This window comes from Dysidea avara, chromosome 9 (assembly GCF_963678975.1).
Source record: "Dysidea avara chromosome 9, odDysAvar1.4, whole genome shotgun sequence".
Taxonomy (NCBI): Eukaryota; Metazoa; Porifera; class Demospongiae; order Dictyoceratida; family Dysideidae; genus Dysidea; species Dysidea avara.
The window spans coordinates 4538795-4565036 of NC_089280.1; the positions used below are offsets into that span (position 1 = coordinate 4538795).

Consider the following 26242-nt stretch of genomic DNA (forward strand, 5'->3'; position numbering starts at 1 on the left):
TAAGATACAAGTCTTGTTCTTCGGGGGGGGGAGGGGGGGGGGGGGGGGCATTTATAATTTCCAATCGATAAGCGCCCACCCCGGAGAATGGGTCTGGAGGACGAGACCATCGTTGGAAGAATGATTACTTAACTTCCCAAGTATGGGGCATTTGCCATCTTCTCTATTTCGAGCTCTATTTGTACCTAATTGTAATCAGTTTACAGGTAGCAGCAGTATTCCAGCAGGGGAGCTTCCAGTGGGACATTTGCTTTATCAAATTCCAACCATGGGGGAGCAGGAGCATAGATTCTCTCGATAATCTATGGTAGGAGCTTAACAGGTAGAACGAGTTTTAATTGTATACATATAAAGCATAGATTTATAAATCACATCAAACAATTATTTTCTAAAGTACACCACTTGATGCAGTTCACTTGGTACAACGTATACAATACCTCAATAAAGACTTCGTCATATCGTTTCTTTCAAAATGATTGCGAAATTAAAAGACACTGCTGCGCATTAAATAGAAAAATAGACACTGAGCAGAGGTCCCAGTCATGTTACTTAGTCTCGCGTGCCCAACGGCAAGCCTAGTCGTTGCTATCAATGAGGTACGTTTAGTGATGCATAGAATAGGGGCTTTTACAGGAACTTATGGATTTTCTGATTATTATAATATTGCATGTGTGTTTATCCCGAGGTTTATCCAGTGTATTTCATACAGGTTCTGCCTTCTATATTCACCCTCCAGTTCCTTACTATAAAGTTGATAATGAATAAATCTAGGATGTTGAGTAGACTATCAGCCTTGAGAACAGAAAGGACACAGTGACAGTAAGGTACGATGACTTTGGTGTTTTATTATTATGATTTGAAGAGGCAAAGCCTGTGTATCCAGCATGAAATGTGTTAAAGTAATCAACACTCACACCTTCTGGGGTTGTTCCACATAGCTCTCACTGTTAAACAATTTGTTCAACACAAAATCGATTTAACCCCTTGTGGTGGCAAAATTGTACTGGCTGGAAAAATTTAGACTATAGTACAGCTCATTTATAGAGGTTTATCACTTGGTCACCTACACGTGTTCACTTCTTAGTTACCTGTGTGCCCTCAAGAAATTTTGTACATGATATAACACAAAAGACACACTGCAGTACTTGGGAGGTATGTTCCGTTCCAAAAATGGAAGGAAATGGTGGACCTATTATCATCCACTTTTGGAAGGTTATTACGCAGAGGAAATATTACTCCAAAAGTGGATGGAAATGACACATTTTTCCTATATAGTGACTAAAATGAGTAATAATCATCCATATTTGGAGTCTTTTAGTCTTCCACTTTTGGATGATTCTGTTATCATGAAACAATCATCCATATTTGGATTGTTCTAGTCTTCCACTTTTGGATGATTCTGTTATCATGAAACAATCATCCATATTTGGAGTCTTTTAGTCTTCCTCTTTTGGGTGATTCTTTTATCATGAAACAATCATCCATATTTGGAGTCTTTTAGTCTTCCTCTTTTGGGTGATTCTTTTATCATGAAACAATCATCCAAATTCGGATACCTATAGTAAATTTGCTAGCACCGGCTTAGAAATGTTGCAGCTATTGTCATTCATGCCGGCAAAAGTAGCTGTAATGGCAAATATTCATAAAATATTATTTTGAAATGACAGTTGTGACACTGAAACTTGTGTGACCATCGATTTGGATTTCACAACTTTTTCATGCAACTTATTTTATAAAACGTCTGTAATTTCACTGTTTTTGCGTGGATATAAATTTCGCTGTTTTTGTGTGGATATAAATTCTCCTTAGTTTTTTACAGCTTGTCTGTTTATGTGTAGATCTAAATTCTTTTTGTACGTGTGGGACTACACAGTACCAGCGTGCAAACAGATTCTCTTAACAAAATGCAAAAGATTATCGTTAGTAGTAGTGCACATATACACATAAATTATACACTTATACAATTACTGAAATTTCCTACAAATCTTTAAATTCTTGCATGCCAAAAACAGTTTGATATGAAATTTGAAATTGGAGCCTTCATATATGCAATGTGGCCTTTGATCTTTTGCAATCCAGCATTTGCTTGTTCATTGATTTGGGAATTAAGGGATGCTAGATACTCTTGCTGATAAATGTCCATGTTATATCCACTTGAACAGCCGGTGTGTCCTCTCCAATGAAATCTATCCACCAAAAATGTAGTGTTTTGAAACATCACTGGCTCACGGTTCAGCACGTATTGATGAAGCTTACAACTGTTGTCGTAAATTATGTACTCGGGCATGCTGTGAAATCTTGTTAATATTAACTCAAATGGATGACGTGGAGACTCATGCTGTTTTAATATTTGAAAACCATAACATACACCATGGCTACAAAAGAGTGTAAAGATTCCTGGTGTTAAGACAGGATGACTTGAGGAAAACTTTCTGCAGGAGTCTCGATCTTCCTTGTGTAATTTCAAGTCTGCTGCATAATTTCGTACCCTTCGCACCAGTGGTAGGCTGGGAAAACAAGAAAAGTAGTCTTCATCCGGTGGAGACAAAAAATTATTAGGTACTGAAACATTGTATGGTGCTAAGCACAAATCTCTTAACAGCTTGAAAAGATTACATACACTTAAAGGGATGGGCTCTGCCAACGTTAGCTTATTCAGGAAAACTGCGATAACAGGTGCACTCTTTTGCAAAAGTGCAAACTCTTTTTTTTGACCTGCCTGTCTAACGTCAATTCCTGAAATCACCTTATCAATTACTTCAATGACATCAGCCTTGCCTGCTATCTGAATCATGCCACATATGGCCGTGTTGCGAGCCAACTCAGAAAAAAATTCTCTGTAAGCATGAGGTGCTACTGTTGTTCCAGTTTCTTTATAGAGTTGATCAATGACACCGGCAAGCGCACTAGCCCCTTCGGCTCTCATCAATTTCATCATCGAGTTAAACTGTGGTAGAGTAAGATGCTTGGGAGATTTCACACACTTTCTGTCCTTTGTATAACCCGAGTACTGTAATAGTAATTCTCGTGACTTTACCGTTTTCAGTAACACTCTTTCTGAATGTCTAACTGTCACACACTGAATACTGTCAGTGGATTTAGTTTCCTGCACAGAAAGCCTACTCAGAAAGTCTTTGCGAAAACCAATGAGGGTGCCATCACACACAATGGTTTTAGGTGTATGTTCACATTGGGGACAAAGAAAGCATTCTTGATAATTAATATCTAGCAATCTGGCAAAGCAGCGATCTGAAGACATTTTTGAGCTTGCCTATGCCTAACCAATACTGCCTAGATGTCAGAAACTAAATATTAAGGGTTTTGGGTGATATTTTGGGGAAAGAAATCCCTAGCCTCCATGATCCCTATAGTACTACTGTACTATATGAGTACTTCTTGATTACTCTGTTTTTTTTTTAAATCATATGTCCAATCCCTATTCTACTTGTTTAAACTTTTATCCCCACTAAATTAAATGTTTTTCTTGTTTGTGAAGCTAGAAAATGATAGTATCAGCAGCATTTAGAGTCTTTTGTGAAGCTACCTTTTCATGCGAAGCATGAGTATAAGACAAATTTTGAAGAAAAGTTTTGGTGACCTCTGTATGTCTACTTTTGGGTTGATAAGGGGAAGGGGGGACTAGAACAATCCAGATATGGATGATTGTTCTACGATGAAAGAATCATCCAAAACAGGAAGACTAAAATCATCCAGGTATGGATGATTGATTTACGAGAAAAGAATCATCCAAAAGTGGAAGGCTAAAACAATCCAGATGTGGATGATTGTTTTATGATGAAAGAATCATCCAAAATTGGAAGACTAAAACCATCCAGTTATAGATGATTGTTTTAAGAGAAAAGAATCATCCAAAAGTGGAAGGCTAGAACAATCCAGATATGGATGATTGTTTTATGATAGAATAATCATCCAAAAGTGGAAGGCTAAAACAATCCAAATATGGATCATTATTACTCATTTTGGTCACTATATAGGGGAATGCGTCATTTCAATCCACTTTTGGAGTAATATTAAAAACCTTCCAAAAGTGGATGATAATAGGTCCACCATTTCCATCCATTTTTGGAACGGAACATATATGGTACTTGGTGTACATGTCTTTGTATATATTGCTCCACCATTATGTGCATCACTGACTGTTGAACAACTTGGTCTTTAATTTAGTGGAGCCTGTCGAGGAGCCAGCTAACTAGTAACGTTTGCTGTCATGAATCGTCGAGTAGTGATTCCTTATTCTTGGGGAGCAGAATTATTTTCATTTTTAATGGTTATTGCTAATACTGTATATAGTACTCTTCTGTGTGTTCTGCAAACTATTCTAAGTGCATCTAGCTGTAGCCGTTACTCTGGTTACAGGTACCCACCCTTTCGAATAATTGTTTTTTGTGGACTTCAAAACAACTGTTCGGCCATTTTCATTCTGTAGTCTGTATGTCATGTTACTCAAGCAATCTCAGTCTTTCATATTACAGTAAGTGCTAGAAACACTAAACTGTCCACATTGTCTGGTTTAAAGCATGACCTTTTGTCAGATATAATATTCCTCCACAATTAAAACCCATTCAGCTGGAACACTGGTAGCACACACACTCAGTTACCCTTATTGCCAGTTGAGCAACCATCTGGAGGGTATCAACTTGATTCATTTTTTCAAGTGGACATTCTTCAACATCAAGGTGATAAATACTGATCAAGGTAGCCAAACTATGAACAAGGTACTGACCGAGTATCTTGCTCAAGCATTTGGCTTTCTGGCTGTTCAGTACTTATGTCTTCATCAGTTGATTCAGTGGTGATTTGTTCACTGGAAAAGCACTCGAGCATTTGTCTTTCCATATTTTCCAAAACTATTAACCTTTTTATTTCTTTTGTTAACTCAACATAGTCTTCTCCTTAACAGGAGCTTATAAGCACTGAAGGCGCCATCGGCACTTGTAAGCTTCTGTCCTTATCAACCAATACTTCTGTGGTGAGGTGATTTAACAGGGACTTTACAACTGATATGCTAGGACACTTCTCTGCTGACAGGGCATTGGTTATCTCCTTCAGAGGTTTGACTGCTGCAGCAACATCACAGTCCTGCCAAGTAGGAATCAAATGTGATGAGCTCCTGTCAGTACCAAGAACAATCCTAATGGCTTTAATCTGTTCAAGCACTCTCTCTATCTTATCATTGCAGACCCTCAGTGTGTTACAACACTTAGTTTGTGTGGAAGGTTCTTTTGCCCTTGTGCAATTGCTAAGTCTCATTTCTTGTTTCCAGAAGGCTGCAACCATACTTCTGCACACTCTCAACACTCGTTGCATGGACATGGGAATCTTTTAAGCCTATATTAACTGCCAAATTTAGGTTGTGTCCAAAGCAACCCAACCAAGAATCTTGCAGGCTGCTTTACATTTGAACCACAGTCTGTAGTACTCCCCACCAAACTGCAGCTGCTCTAGTTTCCATTCTTGTAAGGTTTCAGCAAGCACTTCTGAAATGTTAACAGCAGTGTGGTTTTCATGTAAGTAGTGTGTTTGTAGACAATAGGTCTTGATCGCCCAGCTGCTATCAATGAAGTGACTACTTAAAGTAATGTATGGGTCTCCTAAAACTGATGTCCAAAAATTTTGTATCAGTAAAGCGTCTTTGTCTTTGAAATTGTCACAACTGCAGCCATCACAAGCTAACTCTATGCCTAAAACACTTTGACGTAAAGAACTAAGTGAAGCCTTGGCAGAATAAAACAAAAATGCAAAATTGAGCTGTGAAATGAGTCCACTTTATAAGATGTGGTTCTTTTAGTAAGATTCCGCCCAATTGGTTAGGATCTTCTATCTCTGTAACGCATATTTTTAAAATGTTAGTTTCTTGCATCCAGAGGTCAATTGTAGTTTAAAAGTATTCCAACTCTCTGCTGGCAATTTGCCCTTCAATTTAATCTTGAACCTGTGACACAAATGATGGTATTGCTACCTTTGTGAAATGCTTGGATTGAACTTGTTCAATATGGCCTGAAAACCAGGTTTATCTACCGTAGACAAAGGTTCTTTGGCTATACAGTTAGCCACTGATTTTGTCAACTCCTTGTGCTCCCTAGACGATGTCAATAATAGCTTCCATTTATCCAATTTAGTTGTAAGCAATGGATCTGGCGCTTTCTATTTTTTCTGCTCCTTTTCACTGGCATGCTGCACTAATGAATGTCCCTCTGGGTGTTTATACTTCAGGTCGCTGTGAATTAGTAGTATCACAATCTTTTGCCACTACAGTATGGTAGCATAATCAATATTTTGGTGCTTTCATCAAGTGAGGCTGGCTGTTGCGTCCATCTTGAACATAAAGTACTAGCGCTTTTGTGTTCTTTTTTGGGATTAACACAATCTCAGATTTGCTTGAAGAATTTTCAGTTGGTTTTCATCACATTCTTCAAGCTATGCCATTTTTTCATTCTCAATTCTATTATTTTCATGCACACAATAATATTGTCCATGGTTTAATGAATGTCGTTTATTGTGAATGTCACTGATATCAATAAATACCAGGATATCGCCCAGCTCTACTCACCACTTGATCTTTTCACAGTCCTGCAACAACTTCTTGTGTCATTCCTTAGTCATATCAGTAACAATGTATACTTGCTTAAGTTTACTGAATGAATGTTAACAGAGAGCAGCTGACAGCAGACTTTGCTATCAATCTCAGAATTAATCCCAATCAATAATAAAGTGATGGTGTCTGTTTTTTATTTTCTGGGAAATGTTATTATCACTGACTGTCCTTCATAGTGCAATAAATTTGGCTTTATCTGCAGCTCAGTTAGATTCTTCTGTAGGCAGTAATTCTCTTACGTTGATCATGGCCAAATCAATCACCGATTAGTTTCCATATAAGGAAAGTAAAATCTTGTTATTTGAAGCCGTACATGAAATTGCGTGCACATAGCGATGGTAAAGTTGGCTGAGTCTTCCTCGAGGTATTTCTCTTCTTTGATGGTGGCGAACTCATCTCTACTTCGTGTGGCTGCCTGGCTGGAGCGCCATTTGTACATAACGTACAACAGACACAGTGACGTAATTTGGATTGTCATGTTTTATGCTCCTTCGCTGCCTTCGGCAGCTCATAAGCTCTTGATAAAGATTATACTCCCCTCTTCCTGCTATACTGTAAAGATGGTAAATTTAATAATTTTAATCTGTCTGGATATATGTAGGATGGCTCCTGGTTAATACATTTGTCTTCATGCTCTTTCTGCTCTCTTTGAAGTCTTGGAATATAGCCATGCTAAATTTCCATAAAATGCACTGAAATCTTGTAAAGAACTGATAGTATATTAATTCAAAATATTCATTTATTAGTCACTAGTAGCTGGTACTAAAGACATTTTGGGGTTCATCTCCGTAAAAGGCTGAGGCAACAACAGAAATTTGAGCAAAATCTATCCCGGAACTTCTACAAATATAACTAGCACCGTATCTGTCCATAGTTCTCAAATAGAAAAATCTCATTAAATTTGCTTATATATAATATATATACAGTGTATATACATTATATAGCTACATAGCTAGAACACTACAGACTGCTACTTACATAAGCAAATATACAATACTGAATGTCCTACAGGTGATCTATTGATGCAGCACTAAGACATGGAATCATTCTTCATCTTGTGACTGTACTGATGGGAGAAAGACATACCACTTTGTGGGTTATGTATGGTATCTGTGACAAATTACAGTATTTCTACCAGAGAAGTTGGCTGTTTGAAGAATTGCTACAACAATTGTGTGTTGGAAAATGAGATACAGGGCCGGTGTATTGGATTTAATAACATACTAAAAACTTAATCTACCTTCATGATAATGGCTATACCCACAGAGACATTAATGGTACATTAGTGCTTAACCACCAAAATGATTCAATGTTGTACAATATTATATTTTGTAGTGATTAACATACAATATGACCAAAATGCAGTGTTGATGCAAACTACTTGTAGTTCACTTGGAGACTTTGACTCTGCTGGTACTGTATCAGGACTTCGTATAAAGGAGCCTACTGAATTTGCCTCTGTTCTGCTACCAGGATATCAGACTCCTGAGGTGATGTTGTGTTTATAGTGTTGTAGTTGGTTGATATGTGTATTAACTACAGGTATCCATGCACATCACACTATCAGGACTTTTTGAAACACTGTACATACTCTGTATTTACAGTTGATGTGTGGTCATTTGGATGTCTGTGTTTGAATATTTATAGTGGAAATGAATATTTGTATTGGGAAGACTGCAGGAGCACCTTAACGTAAATACATATGTCAAGGTAAGAATTTTTTTGCTGATTTCGAAGTTTTGGGGGGGTAACCATGATAAGTCTCCATATATATTGCAATTGGGATTGTCTATAAATCTGTGAAAATTTTGCTACAACATTACCATTTTTATCCTTGAAAATATTTCCCATTAAGCTATACGACATTCAGGATACTTTGTCCATGGTCTTTTTTGTATCTGTACACACATATAGACCCCTGAAATCAGGGCACCTCACAAATAAGGATTGAAGCAGTTGAAAGGATACCTTGTAGCATAGGCGGCGGAAAGGGGGGGGCTAGGGGGCTGAAGCCCCCCCTCGATCTGCTGAGGGGGGGCTTAGCCCCCCCTCAGAATGCTATCACACTGAAATTATCTTTCTTGGAGTGGGGCTGAAAACCGTGATAAAGATCGAGATACTCTAATAGAGCAGTCACTCTAATAAAGTATTCAGTGTGTAGCGAGCTATGTAAGGATTTTTATGTAGTTTATCAGCTAGAAATGGTAGCTGGTGAGGTGGAAAGCTCTTGTCAGTTGGTTGCGACCTTTTTTTTTTTTTTTTTTTTTTTTTTGGTCTCACCTTACCAAACTATAGAAATTCTGGGTCAGCCCAGCCCCCCCTCATATCAACTACTTGCTCCGCCACTGCCTTGTAGTGATTAGTTGTTGTTCAGTAACAAATTTGCCTACAGTAAGGGTTCCTACTGCTGTTGTTTATTATTGCTGGAATTATGCTATCATTTGTGCCCCAAAATTTTGGATCAATTTTATTACAAAAATCTGGAGTACAGTTTTACAAGCATCTCAGAAGTCACTGGCTATGTGCCTTTTGATGCATATGTGTAAACAATTGAGGTGTCAAAATATTCAACCATAGTGTCTTTCTGAAGGTGTGTTTGTATTCAAGCAAAACTCCCACGTGGTTTTGTTTAGAGCCAAATTTGGTGATCATCTCTCCATTTACCTAGTTGACTTTCCCTCAGGTATGTGATAAGTGGCTTGCGTCCACAAGTGGGTGTTAATTGGTTCTGTCAATAAACAACACAGTAGAGATGCCATGGCTATATAAAGAATTTTAGGGATCATAGAAACCAGTGGACAGTTACTTCCTACTGGGATTATAAATGTCCACTAGTATATGTTCAGGTATAGGCAAGCTCCCTATCTCACTACTTTTTATTTCTATGATCCCTTAAAATTCTTAATTTTTGCCCTATACTTGTTTGTTTACCTTTGTGTAACATTACTATGACTGGTGAATCCACGAATATTAGAATTGAAAAACTGAAAGATTTGTGCCAGGCTTATTGCTTTCATCTGAATGCAAGCCCAACATCAATTACTGAAATCACAAAATTACGCTTTGGTTTTTTTCTAGCTATGTTTAGCCCATTACACAGCATTACAGATGAAGAAACACTAGGAGAAGGACTTTTGCAATCAATCAGTCACAATGGAAATCATGAAGATTCCCGTCAAATGTACAAAAACCATCATGCAGTGCTACCGTGCATCAATACCTTGTGCTATCAGTACAGACAAATGGGGCACAAAGGAGGGCACAAGTAAGTCCATGAAGCACATACTATGGTATGCCAAAAATAAACAAACAAAGCAACAAAGAAAAAAAGCGGTCAGTAGACAAGCCTATAGTCTTAGCCATTATCCAGTTACGCTTGTCTCTAGGCATCGGACACAGTCAGTAGAAAATTCCACCAAATATATATATTTTAAATTTTCTAACAACATTTTGGAAGTGTTTCAGGTCATACTGAAGGCACTTTTGGCTTAGTTTATACCTATCCAATACTGCCAAGTCGCCATGAAGGTACCGTGAGGCCACTGGTTTAGGGTGATATTTTTGGCAAGAAAAGCCCAAACTTCGTGACCCCTAATCATACAGTATGAATGATAAACATTTTCTGCTTGGGGTGTGTGTATGCACAGCATGTGTGAGTATGCAGTACATACCATATTTACGCCGCACCTTGAATAGTAGCCGCACTTGAGTGGTACAACGATCGATGTGGAAAATAAAGACTTTAACATTGTTTCAAGCGTCGAGTGGTGGTCAAATTTGAATAGTCGCCACATTGATTTTTAGAACTATGGTACTGTAATAAACGCCGTGGCGTTTAACCTAGTAAACACAGCATGTAGTGTGTGCGTACTGTTATGTGTGAGTGTAGTGATTTAAAGAATTCATTTTGTTTTTAGGCGGAGAGTTGTGTAATGTTCTAATGGGTGTGGACACACACATGCCAATACTCTGATAAAGCACTGTCAGTAAGTTAATATTGGTTGTGATGATGGTAGAATAGGGACATCTGATAATATATGTGATGTTCTTGGAAGCCAGAACTGATGCAGCCTGAGTGCAAGTGTTGTATTTACTATTTGCAAAGAGCGTTGCATGAGCAGAATTGCACACTAAATTCTGTGTCTGAGGTTAAGTAGAATTTATTTTGAAGTGGTAAGTTTAAATATTAAATATCTCATCGTTCCAAAGTATGTATATACCACAAAAATCTGGAAACATTCCTGTTAGCAATATTTCCAGATCACTTTTGTTTATCACATCTAACTGTTACGGATGAATCTTTGCTCACAAAAATAGTAAAAGTTCACTTTATGAGTTACATTATTTCTGAGTGATTGGTTTGTACTCCTTACTATGTGAATATGGTCATTTCCTATTATTGTCGTACAGTATACGTAGTTGTGTGTGTTATTAGCTGGACATAATGTAGATTGTATACCGTAAACGACGAAAGTTTGGTGAGACTTAAGTTTGGCGAATGCAGGTTGGCGGATAAAAGTTTGGCAAATTTACCATGCAGCTAATATTTATTTATTTATTAATGCTTTACAGCACAAGTGCTGAAGGTCTGTAGGACACCTGGTCCTACAGCCTGCTCAAAGACTTTAGCTACATTAGGTGTGTTTGAAAAGTTGGAGAAGGGAGAAAAAATCCATGACTGGACCTAGGTGGCCTCGAACCTACAGCCATCCGATGTACGCTCAAACACTTGCAGGAGTCTACCAGGTGGTCAGGATGTTTTCTCCTTGTTATTTTCATGTAATTATATCCATAGGAATTCTATATGGAACCCGTATACTGAATAGCTGATTGGTGAATAAAGTTTGGCGAATTTCCTCGATTTGCCAAATTCGCCAAACTATAGTCACTCCAAACTTTCGTCGTTTACAGTAATAATATTGTTGTACTCTATTTATTGCCAACTTCCTTACAGGAAGTAATTCATCTTGGAGTGTCATAACCAGTCTGAAGCCATAGCAGCACCCCCAGTGTGACTGATCACCAGCTGATGTGATGATATAGAAATCATAGAACTCGCAGTCGAAATACAATAATCTTCTGACTCACTTGAATACATAACCCTGCTCCATATTTTACTGGTTAATACCACCTTCTATAACTTTCAGTGCCTGGCATTGAACCTGGCATTGATTGAGTGGGTTTTACTTAAACCATTTTTAATGCTTTTTTAATTTACTAGCTTAACTGCTTGGTTTCTACTTCACAGGTGTCCTTTTGTGCCAACACATTGAAATGTAAGCTGTGAACATGGGAGGCAACAGCCACTGTACATATGATGTGGCTATTACATATATCAACCAGTAAAATATTGTTGGTAACTACTGTACTGTGTATTCAAGTATAGTGATCATTTTTGACAATCTTCAGTTGACTATACAGTGTATTAATGCCTTTAACTGATCAGATGCACTGTTCTTTTGTCATGCTTATACCCAATGACAAGGAAGAAAGACAACTCCAGTGCTAGGAAAATTCATTGACTTATTTATTTCACTACTGCACTGAACTGGGGAGCCATTTTTTAACACTCAGATTTGGGTTCAGATTAGCATTCCGAAAAGGGGCGGGGCCGCACACATATAAAGGTGTTCGTGTTCCCTCCGTGGCAGAAAGGGTGATTTGTTCTGGCTGAGACACGTTCGTATTCCACCGTGGCAGAGCGGCGTTTTAGTACTTCCAAATTTGAGCATTGCGATTGGACATTGTCTTCTCTGTAAGTTGTGCTATTTTAACGTGGTAGATTGATTTACTCTAGATATGTGAAATCTGTGTGTGCACAGTACAGCAGTACAAAGTAGTGTTTTACTAGTGATTATAATAGACTATTCTAATTTTTTTTTGTACAGTTGAAGCGAAGTGGCGCATGTATTTGCAGGAATAACAACTGGGTACCATAACTAGCGCAGCGTCCTCACAATATGTACCCCATGGAGCCTTTTGAACAATTTGCAGACTAAATAAATGTAGTCTGCTATAAAGGAATTGGATAAAACTGTACATATTGCATGTACTTCGTGCTTTAATAGATGGTGTTTGGCGTGTTTCTGTCGTGTTAGATCTGCCCACGTGATTCTAGTCTCGTGCCCAGACCGCTTTTTTTTCTTATTGTGTGGAAAAGCGGTCTGGGCACGAGACTAACGTGATTCCTAAAACTAATCGCATTCAGTGTTGCCATGTTGTGAATAATTTGTCTTGTTTGTGAACCTGAAATAATCTATGAACTTTTGGAACTTTTTGTCTTGTTTGCATGTGAACCTGAGATCTACAAACTTTTGGCAATCTCAGGCTGTGACCTTTTTTTTTGTTTGTTTGTTTTGCTCTTTAGTGCTCAAATCCAGTGATCCACCTATTTATAGTGTGGGCTTGATACATGTTGTTTTCAGAGAGTGACCATTGGATTATGAACTTTTTATGAACAGATTTATTTTTTCACATGAACATTTGGAGCAATCCATCTGGCAACACTGATTGTGTTAAATATGTTTGTTTAGGTGTGTTGTGTTTGTAGTTGCTATGTACAGCAGCTCTTGTACATCTTGCCGTTTTTAATATGCATGCATGTTAGGCCTATTCTCACCAATTGCAACCAATAATGTCATAAATAATTGAGGAGGTGAGACTTAGCTAGGTGCCACATTGGTAGTTTGATAGATAGACCATAGCAAGAATTAGGGCTTTTGCAATATATCCACTTCAGCACTGCAGAGCTTTTCCCTAGCAAAATAAAGTAGAGCAGTAAAACTTATAGTCTTGCGTGGCAAGACCACTTTTTTTTTCATTTAGTCGGGGGAAAAGGGTCTGGTCCAGTTCGAATACCTGCACTTGTTCTCTAATCCCAGCTGTGGCCGGGATTAATTCTATGCACGCTTACTACAATCAATGCAAACATTAAAAAATCGTAGCTTGCCTGTTTATCACTGAATGATCGGAATCCTATCTTTTCAATTACCCAGTCATTGGCAGACTTAATGCCCATTCAAGCATGCTTCGAGGATGCATTAAGGCACGCATAGAATTAATCCTGGCCACAACCGGGATTTTGAGAACAAGTGCAGGTATTCGAACCAGACCAGGCCCTTTTTTCCCGACCAAATGAAAAAGAAAAAAGGTGGTCTGGCCATGCAATGCTAGGTAAAACTGTCAATTTTTTCTACTAACATCAAAGTCTATTTTTAAAATTTATACATACATTCCTTTTAAGGATTTTGAGTAAGGTGCTACACCACTCTTTAGGGAAGCCCCTGCATTGAGGGTAAACACAGAAGGTAGAGAGCCTGTAGCAATCAAATATGAACATTATTGTGGTTGACCACCAAATTTTGTTGCATAAACACAGATTATTACAGCCACCTGCTACCCCTGTATTCCTACAACTTGCTATTTTCTCAAGATACGACTACAAGTTTGGATGGGCAAGCAGTAGTATATATGTAGAAGCCAGTTGCCATCACCTGGTAATGGCAAATTTGAAAAAATGACTATATAAAATTTTTGTGTGGCATGGGCAGAACTAATTAACATAGGAACTAAAGACCTGATAAGAAAAGTAGCTCCCACAATTATAGATAATGAGGTAATTAGTGCCTAACAGCAAATCCAGTCCCATTGTGCCAAGCACGAAGAAAGAGTTCACTGCAAAGGGCTAGACTTGGAACTCATGCTACCATGCATCCCTGACAGTTCTGTTAGTACAAGCGTTATAATGAAACTTAGGCCTTGCAAATTTTATGGTGAAACAAGTCTTATGGAAACTGTTCTGTGGTCTGTTGTGTAACAATGCAATCAAACCATACCATGACAAATAAATTGATAGGATTGTGCATGTAATGATGTTATCAAATCCTTCACAGAGATTTAAGAGCCAGAACTATCATATTGACTAATTCTTTTATAAGGTATTTTACTACAGCAGATGTGAAAGGTTTGAACAAACAAAAAAAAAATAGCTATCAAACTAATGCAGATTTTTTTTCATATAATTCAGATACTATACGCACACAGGGCACCCCCTTCCCTACTGAGATACTGTAGTCAGTGTTGAAACCATGTCGGGTCATCCGGGTTGCATTTTGTCCAGGTCAACCGGGTTTGACCTGCTTTAAAAGTTATCCAGGTCTGACCCGGATTGGATCACATGTGAAGCAAACTTATTAGTTGGGAGTGTAAACGTGTCATAGTCAAGTCCTAATGCAACCCAGCTTCTTTCATGAGCCACGCCCACTTATCAGATGACTGTGCAGCCATACATGCAACCATGCCCATTTATTGGTGATATCCATAGGTATGCACGAAACCATGTTCAAAGCTGCCTGCAAACTAATGTGGAGCCACGCCCACTACTTGATTGTTGTACAAGATACGGTCTAGGCCAGCTTTTTTCATGAGCCAGGCCCACTTTATATCGGGAGTGTGTCATACTGTTGTAATTACAGTGTGTAGGGTATGCAGAAAGCCACACCCGCTTACTGGAAACGTATCTTAACTTAGTCTATGTGGTACTGAATAACATCGTTAATTATATATAGACACCTTAATGCACTAGTTGGCACTCATTACGTAACTCTTGGCGCACGCCTCACTTTTAATTAATCTTGGTCACAACCAGGGGTCAAATCCGGGTCTGACCTGGATTGCTAGGGTAATCCAGGTCAGCAGTAGTGACCCAGTTTCAACGCTGACTGTAGTCAACCACGTGCACCATATAACGACACCATCTCAGAGTTTTTATGACAAGTAATAGGAAAAATTTGGAAATTCAAGTTGGATTAGGGATCAGAGAAGAAAAAAGAAAAAAAGTACCATAAGCATATTAAATTTCAAATGTAAATTTTTTGTGGTTTGCCAAAAAAAAACATGTTTGCAAGTGTATTAAATTTTGTTGGTATAATTTTTGTGGTTTAATCTCGACAAGCCGTGAGGAGCAAAATTCGTGCCTTAAGGTTTACAGCTAATCTTTACCTCGATAGCTAATCTCGGTCTAGTAATGATTAATACATGTCAGTACTCGGTACTGACGTCGGTACCACTAGGAGGTGGGATGCACACTATTGAAATAATTAGCGTCACCACACGTGTGGTTTGGTCCCTCGCATAGTTTAGACTGAGCGACATCTTCTGTTGAATACCGGTAGAGCTGGATGATGTTATGACTCAGAGGTAATGGTGTACCATGTCTACCAAGATATTTGGGAGGCTATGAATGGAGAAATTTTAGAGTGTTGTAGAGAAATGGGGAATGCTTTTGACCCATTTGCTGTTTGCATTAAGAAGGATACTGTGATAGTTGGCCATGTGCCTTGAAAGATTTTGCCCATTTGTTCGCTGTTTTTTTTTTTTTTAATGAAAAGTGGTACAATTTGTTGTGAGATTACTGGAGGAAGAAGGCATTCCACAGGGTGAGCAGGAAACACCTTATCGTTTGATTTTTGAAGATATCAAAAAGTTTGTTGAAGAAACTAGACATCAAAGAAACTAGAGAAATTGAAAAATACCAAGGGACAAAACCAACCAGTGATGACAGAGAAGAAACTAAGAAACCAGTGAAGGCACAGGCAACAAGCAAAGTGGTGAATCTCACACAACAAACTAAGCAACCTAAATTTTGTCATATTCAAGAGATTGAAGAGGCTAGCAGTGGGCAAGAAGCAGGAGAAAATGATGAGGGGGTACAGATTTTCAGCTCTACCTGACAGAACTTTGTTGTTGCTAGGGAAAGAACTAATCGACATGCTTATAAATACAGCCCAAAAGTTGCTTACCAGTTTCCAATATACTAAGGATTACACAACACGCTGTTACAGCACTGCATTGGATTCTGGGTTAACAACTATATCCAAATATGGCAGTGTTATTGGTACTCTGTGAGTATTATTGGATGAAAAGTTGGAGAAGTTAATGTTTATGATTCACTATAATTACTCAGACTTGGATGAAGTGACCAAACATAAACTCATGAGAATGTGTAGATTATCCAAGATCACTGTACATTTTCCAAATGTACAAGAGCAAATCGGAATGGTTGATTATGGACTCTTTACTATAGCATTTTCCACTAATCTTGCCTTTAGCCAAGATGTTTTTGAGTTTCAATTACAACCTCATTTAAAAGTTTTCTTTGAGCAAATGTACATGTCAACTTTTCCATGATGATGTAGCTATTAGTCAAACATTATGTGAGCAATTGTAACATACTGTAAATAAATACTTTTAACATATATAAATTCACATTGATTTCAAGAATTTTACCCTGTAAATAAAAAATTACAATTTACTTAATCAAACAGTATGATAGCACCATTTAAGTAGGAATCTCCTTGAAAATTTCATGTGCCGCCAAATTTTCTGACTTTAGCAATCATCCTAGAGACATTTTATTAGAGGGTTATGATTAGAGGGGCATGTCTGCAGACTTCCCTGAAATAACATCCATGTATTTTCTGTGCTTCAAACTGCAGTGAAGGCCAAATTGAGGTTTCTTCACTCTTTCACCTGCTCCATTGCCCCATTGTGTATTTTGTAATGGTCCCAGATTTAATATTGCTGTTAGACAGGAAACGTTTACTAGCATCGGTACAGTCTATTCAGTAGTAGTAATGGGGTCCTGCAGTTAACTAAAAAAACAAATGCCAAATGTTTGGCCTGATCATGAGGTTGGTACTCGGGTATACATAAACACCACCTGTGAGATGTTATGCATCAGCTCTCTCCTGTTCATTATTAACTGCGTCTATACTGCTGGATGTTTAATTCCTAATTCAGTGAGTGCGTGTGTGTGTGTGTGTGTGTGTGTGTGTGTGTGTGTGTAGTGATTAGTATGTGGATAGCCAAGTGGCTAGGGCACAGCTGTGCCAAGTGGCTAGGGTACAGCTGTGCCAAGTGGCTAGAGTACAGCTGAGCCAAGTGGCTCAGCTGTAACATCAATTGGTAGTTGGATACCTGCTGTACACAGGGGAAGCAAATGCCAACTGTCCATGTCTCACATAGTGGGTGAAGAAATTATTCCAGGTGGGACTTTGGGTGCCCACACCTTGACCAGTAAGACATGGCACAGCCTCCTGCAGATTACTAGTCCTCATAGCACCTGAGTGGCAAACAAGTGTCCTAGTGCTGGTTCACCTCAGCAGCTGAAGGATTTGTTTTATGCTTTTGTAGTATGTGTGTGTGTGTGTGTGTGTTGTAGTGTGTGTGTGTGTGTGTGTTGTAGTGTGTGTGTGTGTGTGCGTGTGTGTGTGTGTGTGCGTGTGTGTGTGTGTGCATGCACGCATGCATGCATGTATTTAGCGTGCGTACATGTGTGTGGTATGTATGGATGAAATTCACTAAAACTTATTGGCAATTTTGAAATTTTGCCTAATCATCACTACCAAGCTGGTATGAAGGAAAAGTGATGCTGGCTTTTAGGGTACATGCATGCATCGTTAAAATTTTCCAATTATTGCGTGCCAGATGCTAGTGATGCACGATGTTAGAAAGTGTGATAATTATTATTGACAATTATAACTGTGACAGTACATAGTGACAATTACAGTATTGGTGCTAATACTAAAATATGTACCGTATAAGCAATAATTTAGTTGTGGAAAAGTTTTTAGTTATCAGTAATGTGCAAAACCATGGTAATGTAAACTGCTTGTAATTTTATCGTCATAGTGTGTTGGTTCACTTTACAATCATTTTGTCAGTTTTTATTGGGGCTTTTATACTGTGCTGTATGCCTGTAATGTTGCTGTTTTCTTACCAGGATACGTACAGACGTTCTTGGCTTTTGTTGCTGAGCCATGCAAGGGCACAAAGTATACCCACAAGATGGTAGAGAAGTTCCTGATGGACTACTTTGTTTCTACTGTCGTCTGGTGATGAAAGACCCTGTGCAAACTACTCAAACGGGACACTGTTTTTGCAGGGTGTGTTTTGATAGTGCTCAGAAGTAAGTCAAATTACCAATGTAGTAGCTGGACACTGCATGATTGATATTGTTTGTATATGATATGCATGTATGTACGTATATGCAGGATTCTTTTGTTCAGGTACCAAGGTACCCAAAATACAACACAGGCTTCACTGTAATCACAAAGGCTTGCAAGTGGTGACAACATAGGACATGATGTTGACTGCCTAGGTTTTAGTTACTGTTTACAAAGTTTAGGAATGTTTTGATAGCATGTCTGTTTAGTGAATTTAAAATTCTGTTGTTGATGTTGGGATAATTCACCCAGTAGGCAGTATATTTTTTATGATACATTAAATGCCAGGTATTTCTTAGTTCATTGTTTATTATTGTAATTCATTACATAATTACTACTGTTTGTTTAAAGGAAGCATGACTTACTTGCGTAGTTGCTTCAAATCCACATATTCAGCTGTTTTAAAGTTTGTCTGTTGTTTTCTCTTATTAAAATTACTTTGACAAGCCTTGAGTATTCTCTTTAATTTTGTACACATATAAAAGGAACATGTCCCATTTCATCTCATAGGCGTGCACTATTTCTATATACCTACTAGCCTAAAAGTTTTTTTTCCTGACCATCAAAACTTCCGTACAGCCTGACAAAAAAAAACTGTTCACAGTGTGTTTAGACTAGTACTTCAAACTGACATAAAAGTTGTGTATCTGCATAAAAGTTTCCTACAATACTTATGTGTCCTTCATTTGCAGTATAGCTTTAATCCAACATCGCTTGAGCAAGTTGCTTGCAATTAAATAACTTGCTAATTAAGGGGTATGGCTATCATTTTCCTCATGAGTCTTCATCCCTCAAGTCATAAGATGAAGATTCGTGAGTGAAACGGCTGCCATGCCCCTTAATTAGCGAGTTATTTAATGGCGAGTAAATTGCTCGAGTGACGTTGGATTAAAGCTGTACCATATATGGCAGGGACACAGTACAGATGATGCCTATGCACAAAGATGCTGTTGTACATTACACTTATACCACCATTTTTTCAAACCGATTGTACAAAATAAGCAATAGTAACAGCAGGTAGTACTTACCAGTGGTCTTGTTATCCTTGCTTAGTGCAGTTTAGTTCGTGGGAGTACAAAATACCAATAAGTGTTAGGTCTCAGCTCAAGGAAATGCTTGATGCAATCACATTCTCTAGCAATTCTAGGCAGTGCCAAAAATGTCCAAGCAAAACCCTTCTTACATCTATGAAATATTTTGTAGAAAACAACACAGTATAAAATCAGTGCTGAAGTGCATGAATAGTAAGTGAGTTGTGAACTGAACACCCAAATATGTGATTATTCTTTAAGCACGTGTCTATACAGTTTCAAAGCGAGCATTAAGGTTGGCTTCATCCATCTGATCATGGTTTCCAAATGACTAACGAACATTTGAATAGTGTGTTAACTAATTGAATATATCATGCCGACCAAATAGTCAAATATCCAAATAATCACTTCAGCTCTTTGACTCTGGGTGTTGGCCTTGTATACAGTAGACATCTAAAAAATATTCTAGTTTGCCAGCATTTTGTTCTGTTGCGAAGGCAGGGGAATGGCGTCCAAACGGCATTGAAATGGAGACAGAATGCCACTTGTATGGCACCTGAAAACAGCCATACATGCAATTCAATAGAATGGGAACATTTTTGATGCCTAAAGCATGTAGTCTTGTTTAGTGGTGAAAAGAAATAATTGCCTAGATCACAATTTTGAGACGATGCAGTAACCAATGAGCACCATTACCTATACACATTTGGTACATTTTAAAAGTGTTATGTGTATAACGTAGTGTTTTATGTCTAATTAACTTGTCACTGTAGTGATCCAAACATCAAGTTTTATCCTGGAGATGAGGTGAGTGTATGTTCAGTAAGTAGTAGGGATCACAAAGGTTTGTCCCACCTACTGCCTTCCACAAAAAAATATTGAGGAGAAACCAGCCTGTACAGTATGTACTTCATAGACATCCATCGCCTTGGCAGTATTAGTTGGGTGCAATAATATGAAAACCTTAAACAGAAAGGTTTTAAATTCCACCTAATTCACCATAGGATACACTATTTGAGGTACATTGTAGAGTTTGAAGTTAATTACTGACAAAATAATACATGTGTCAGAAAATGTTCAAGACTTCTACACCATAGTGACACCCTAGTAATAGAAACCACCATGTAACTGGGGTGCATTATAACATAGATCAATGGCATAGTGCATTCCACATAGTGAGAAGTAGCTGTGCTTGAAAAATAGGCTTGCACCAGATTATGCTGGTATAGTGTCAAGCTAGCAAAAGCATCAAGCATTATGCCAGCATAATAAGGCAATTTTCAATTTAAAAAAAAAAATTAACATGCACATTGCGTGCCAAAAATACAGCAAACATGAACACACTGCACCTTATTGCTGCATTTCATATTAAGAAAATATGTACTGTTGCTATATTTATTGTTTCTGGCTGTTTTCAAAGCATAATTGGAAGCCTATTGGAATTTGTGGTAATGGAAATTTTTCGGCAGCTAGAAATTTCTATTAGTAAACCCATCGGTGCCAGCTTGATGGTGATTAATATGCAGCAAGTCTGAGGTCAATCAGTGCAATGTTTCGGGAGTTATTGTACCTAGCTGGATCACACACAGATTATATAGTAGATACCAGTGGTGTCTACTATATAATCTGTCTGTGTCCAGGATTTTTAGATGTACACTGTACCTAGCCCTTAAGTGACACAACATTAACTTGTTTGGCAGAAAATCTTTATGATCCCTATAAGTACTACTTAGTGATAAGAACTGCATATCAATATTATGTTACTATAGGCTCGATCAGATAGTCATAAAAAGCGAGAGATAGATAACCTCAATGTGAAATGTGATAACTACATGTTTGGATGTCGTTGGACAGGATTATACAAGGAGTTGACGGTATATATTTCAAACATGTGTGACTGTCTTGTACATATCACTCTTTAGGAGCACACAGACATGTGTCAGTTTGTTACAGAGGAGTGTAAGAACCCTGGATGTGGTGAACAAATGTTAATGTCAGAACTAGATATGCACTTGAAGGAGAAATGTCTTTACCGACAAGTAGAGTGTAAGGACTGTGGCAAGAAGATGGTTTACACAGAGCTAAAGGTATGTAATATGGTAGTGTAGTGTGTGGGTGATGTGATGATACTTACAGGAACACACTGAACTGTGTCCTAATGCTCCGAAATTTTGTGGGAACTGTAAAAAGAAACTATCAGCATCCCAGGTATGTGTTGTAGCAATGTAATTTAAGAGTGTACTTATATTATAATTGTGACCGGATCTACGAAAACCCGACATAATGGTGCAAGCCTAAATTTCAGTATAGGCTATTGATTGTAATGCGTAAAATATTTGCGTAAATGAAAAAAAAAAATTCGTTAAATTTTTATAAACGCTTTGTTCTTTATGAAGAAAGGGTGCAATGATAAACACAATGGTACCATCTTATTCGCCTACTCAAGAGGAGGTCGAAAATCTTTGTTTTGTAGCAGTAGCCTAAAGGATATGTGAGTTATGGACATTTGTTTACGTCATGTTGAAGTAGTCATACGCGATCGATTTTCTTCACTGATGTATGTAGTGAAGAAAGGTGGTAGGAGGAAAAAACTCACCATGTAATGGACGTCCCTATTCATGGCGAACACGATGGTGCAAGTTGCAACTCTGTACTGCATTGCGTTTGTAAGTTATAGTTGTTTTTGTAAGCACCTGTTATTTATTTTCTCAATACTTGCTGTACAAATTGATCTTTCTGTTGCTACTACTTTGTAGGGCTGTAACTCCAAAAGTTGTTGGCATGCAAGGCTGAAACTTGGCCAGAGCATGCACTCAGCTAAGTAGGGTATAAATATGCAATAATAAAGAATTTGAAAAATGCACCATTATGTTGGGTTTTCGCAGATCCGGTCACATATGTCCAGTCACAACTCTTTCTTCTGCCTGCTGTTTAGACTCCCTTAACATCTTACATACAGTATATAGGATTACTGTGTATTTTCAGCATACATTATACGTCTGACCTAAAATTAATTTTTTGACCAACTAAATTACAAAGTGTTTTCCCATGTCTTGTGGCTATACAACTGGTCCACAATGTTGTGCTGGTTTTAAGTAATGATGCAGCTATTAGTATCCAAACTTCAGTTGTAATCTGAACAACTCATTATCTGAATGCCAAGAGTGACTGTTCAATTAGAGTATTTCATTTTAGAATAAATGACTGTTCTATTAGAATATTTGAATGGATCTCTATAAATCAATAGATTCAGTTATCTGAACAAAGTAGCCTACATGTATCTGACTACTGTCTAACTTTTGGAGCAAAGGTGTTCAAATAGCATTGGTGGGAAAAGTTTAGTGAATACCACTCTTTGTATGCTGCAGAAAAGTTTTGCGATGTCTCATTATGGTAGTAGTGTTTTAAGTAGGAGTGGCACATGCTGCCTAAAATACCTCCTTTTAGAAATCATCCTAGAGACATCTTACGTCACCTTTAAGGAATAATATTAGTTCATCTAACATCAAGCATTAAAAACAAGAAAACACTTATAGGTGGGCTGGATATAGAAAATATATCACAGAACCTGCCTGCTTGCCTGCCTAACCACAGTTGCAGGGCTGGAGGCCAAACGAAGCAGTGCATGCCCACCATTTTATGCCACAAAGCAAACTCACCAGTGGAATGTGCATTTTGTGGTTCCAACAAGTGTGCCATCTGCACCTTGTCTTTCCTTTTTTCTTCAATCAGGCTAGTTGTCATCTTCATGTAGTGAAACCATACCGCGGCATTAATTTTTTTGTATCAACACTTTCTTTGAGCAGCAAATTTAGATGCACAATTATTTGAAGCACGTATGCTCAGTAGATAACTGTAACTTCACAATAGCTTTGAGACCACGCCCATTAATGATCTTGGTTGATTAGTAATGATCGAGCATGTAGACCACACCTCTTAACAATTTGTTTACTTGATCACAATAACCACACCCCTTATTATTGGTTTAGCTGTATCTAGAGAATATGAAATAGTGACATGCCTCCTGGTTAGGTAAAAGGCTGACTTAAGACACTCTAATACAGAAGTCACCCTAATAGAGTATTCACACTTGTATAGCTGTATGCTACCACAACAAATTCAAACAAACTAGTATATTTAGAGATTTAAAAACGAATAATCCAAGTGATAAAATGTAATTAAACAAGAGGTGAATAATGATATTACAGCACAGCTTGGTGGGAAAATCCCTACTTTGGAATTGAACAAAATGTATGAGTGGATATGTTATAGCATTGTGGCTTAATGGGAAAAGACAAACTGTTTTTTGTTTTTAATTAGGTCAATTATGAAGTTCTTGAATTACCATGGAGCCTGCCCTTAGCAACCACCAGTATATAACCTGGCTTTAAATTCTATCATATTTAGCTGACACCTATTAAACATGACTTGCCTCACTGTAGTTCAGTATCTTCTCATTATCCTGTGGGCGTGACAACATATTTGTTATTTTCGTAAATACTCTGCAACTACTTATCATATTCAAACCAAACTTGTTACCATAAAACCCTTCTTCTGGGTGCCAAATTTCAAGGCAATCAATAACGTGTGTTTTTGTAAGTGTGCGAAAAGACAAAGTAAAGTAAGAAGGAACAAAAGGAAGAATTTTTGAAGGATCGTATCTCCAGGACTACCAGACATATATAACTTTGCTCAAATTTGGTGTGTAGACGTGAAAATCACAATGACTTGCTTGTGTGATACACCGCCTTCTTGGGCCACGTGACACCTTGCCATGTGTCTTGATTTGAGCATATTTTGCACATTGTTTTTTTGTAGAATTTTAGGTGATACCTTGTGCGTCTAGTACTCTAAACACTACATGGGTTAATAGAATGTACACAATTACCTACATGTACATTACATCAATGCATATTCATTTGTGAAATCATTCACAGGTTGACAGCGACAATCTCAAGGACACCAGTGAACTTGATGATCATTCAGCACCAACGATCAGTGAGTTCTCCAAGATGTCCCTTGCTTTCCAGGAGATGACTGCAGCCTACCAACAGTTAGTTAAGAGAGTTGAGGACTTGGAAATAAAGAACAAATCACTTGAGAACAGTGCTCATCAGTTAAATGAAAAATTAGCTCTTCTTGAAAACAAATCTGGTGAATATGAAACCTTAGCTGATATTTTGCGTGATAAGGTTGAAGCTTGTGAAAAACATATTGAAATAATAGACAAGCAAAATGCCCAGCTGACTGAGAAAAATGTACAGTTGCAAGAAAATCTATTCTCAGCGATTTCTCCAAGAAACAGTGATCAACTAGATGCACAGGTGAACAGCATTGGTCAACAAATTCAGCATCTCCAACAGAGAATAACAATGACAGAAAAGAATTGGACTACAACGAGAGAGGATATAAATTCTGTAAAGAGCTCAAACACTAACAATTATTCTCAGAATGTTCAACAGCAGCCACAACAAACTGTAGCAATCAAACAAAAGGTTGGTTATGGTGGTGAAGTAGTCCCGATTGAGAAGCCACCCTCAGTCAAACAAGTTGAAGACAAGGTGTTGGAAATTGAACGTACACTTAATGCCCTTAGTCTGCATCATTCAGAATTAGAGCTACAATTACAAGCCTCTCTCATTAGTACCCACAATGGAACATTCGTATGGCGTATTGCTGAAGTTAGTCGAAAAGTACAAGATGCTAAAAGTGGTCGTATCACCAGCATTTATTCCCCACCATTTTACACAGGAAGAAATGGTTACAAAATGTGCATCAGAGCTTACCTTAATGGTGATGGTACTGGAGAAGGGACACACCTCTCCTTCTTCTTTGTACTAATGAGGGGTGAGTATGACCCCCTCCTTCAGTGGCCGTTCGAGCCTAGAGTCAGTTTAATCTTTGTTGACCAAGATCATTTGAAGCATGTAGTCCAAAGCTTTATACCTGACCCACACTCCAGCAGTTTTAAGAGACCAGTTAGTGACATGAATGTTGCCAGTGGTTGTCCTAACTTTGCCAAGCTCTCAGTCCTTGATCACCCCAGTTATGTCAAGGAAGATGTGATGTACATCAAAGCCATTGTTGATATTTCTAAAATTTTTCATCCATAATAGCTAATTTATTTTATTTAGATTTTTTTTAAAATTTGTAACAAGACTAATTTTGCTGCAGCAGTAGTAGTAGTAGTAATAGTAGTAGTATTGTTCTGTGCAATGTACATGTGTTGCCTTTTGTAAATGAATAAAAAGTAATATTAGTATGTATGGTATGTGTTGTGTCGTACATTAATCCTGTACACGTGATTTTCTTCAATTAAAAAAAAAGTAGTAGCAAGAGTTAATAATAGTGGTAGGAAGAGTGTCCAAACCTGTATGGTCTGTCAAAAATGAGTGTGTAGAGTGTAATTGCATTCATAGGAAGTCAAAGGGTTTCTATGGAATGAATTCTGTTTAAGGGCTTTTGAGAGAAAGGAACTGGGTTGGTTTCCGTCACAACTAAAATGACTTCTGTGAAATGAATGCAATTACACTCTATGCGCTCATTTTACACAGACCATAATTCAGTGTTGGATACTCTTCCTACCGCTA

At 37.9% G+C, this 26242-nt stretch overlaps 1 protein-coding gene and 1 long non-coding RNA gene across 10 annotated transcripts in view; one reads left to right on the top strand and one right to left on the bottom strand.

Annotated features, from left to right (window-relative positions):
• The window catches only part of LOC136266202 (uncharacterized), a 14128-nt gene extending 13611 nt beyond the window's left edge, over positions 1–517 (bottom strand). For all 6 annotated transcript variants that reach the window (XR_010705939.1, XR_010705942.1, XR_010705940.1 and 3 more), the window contains exon 1: positions 438–517. This is a non-coding gene — a long non-coding RNA (uncharacterized lncRNA). The remainder of the gene's footprint in view (positions 1–437) is intronic.
• Positions 49–26007, top strand: LOC136266200 (TNF receptor-associated factor 2-like). Of its 4 annotated transcripts, XM_066061202.1 has the most exons (14): positions 49–140; positions 200–322; positions 710–824; positions 7628–7893; positions 7952–8106; positions 8159–8326; positions 10534–10602; positions 11571–12371; positions 18399–18584; positions 20426–20459; positions 21422–21526; positions 21575–21739; positions 21789–21860; positions 24590–26007. In XM_066061202.1, exons 9-14 carry the CDS (start codon positions 18436–18438, stop codon positions 25763–25765), a joined length of 1701 nt encoding a protein of 566 aa, XP_065917274.1. In that variant the 5' UTR covers positions 49–140; positions 200–322; positions 710–824; positions 7628–7893; positions 7952–8106; positions 8159–8326; positions 10534–10602; positions 11571–12371; positions 18399–18435; the 3' UTR covers positions 25766–26007. The 4 variants fall into 4 exon arrangements, with proteins under 4 accessions (XP_065917274.1, XP_065917276.1, XP_065917273.1 ...); XM_066061204.1 differs by lacking the exons at positions 49–140; positions 200–322 and adding an exon at positions 347–596 and having other exon boundaries at positions 8264–8326; XM_066061201.1 differs by lacking the exons at positions 49–140; positions 200–322 and adding an exon at positions 349–596.
• The last annotated feature ends 235 nt before the right edge of the window (positions 26008–26242 follow it).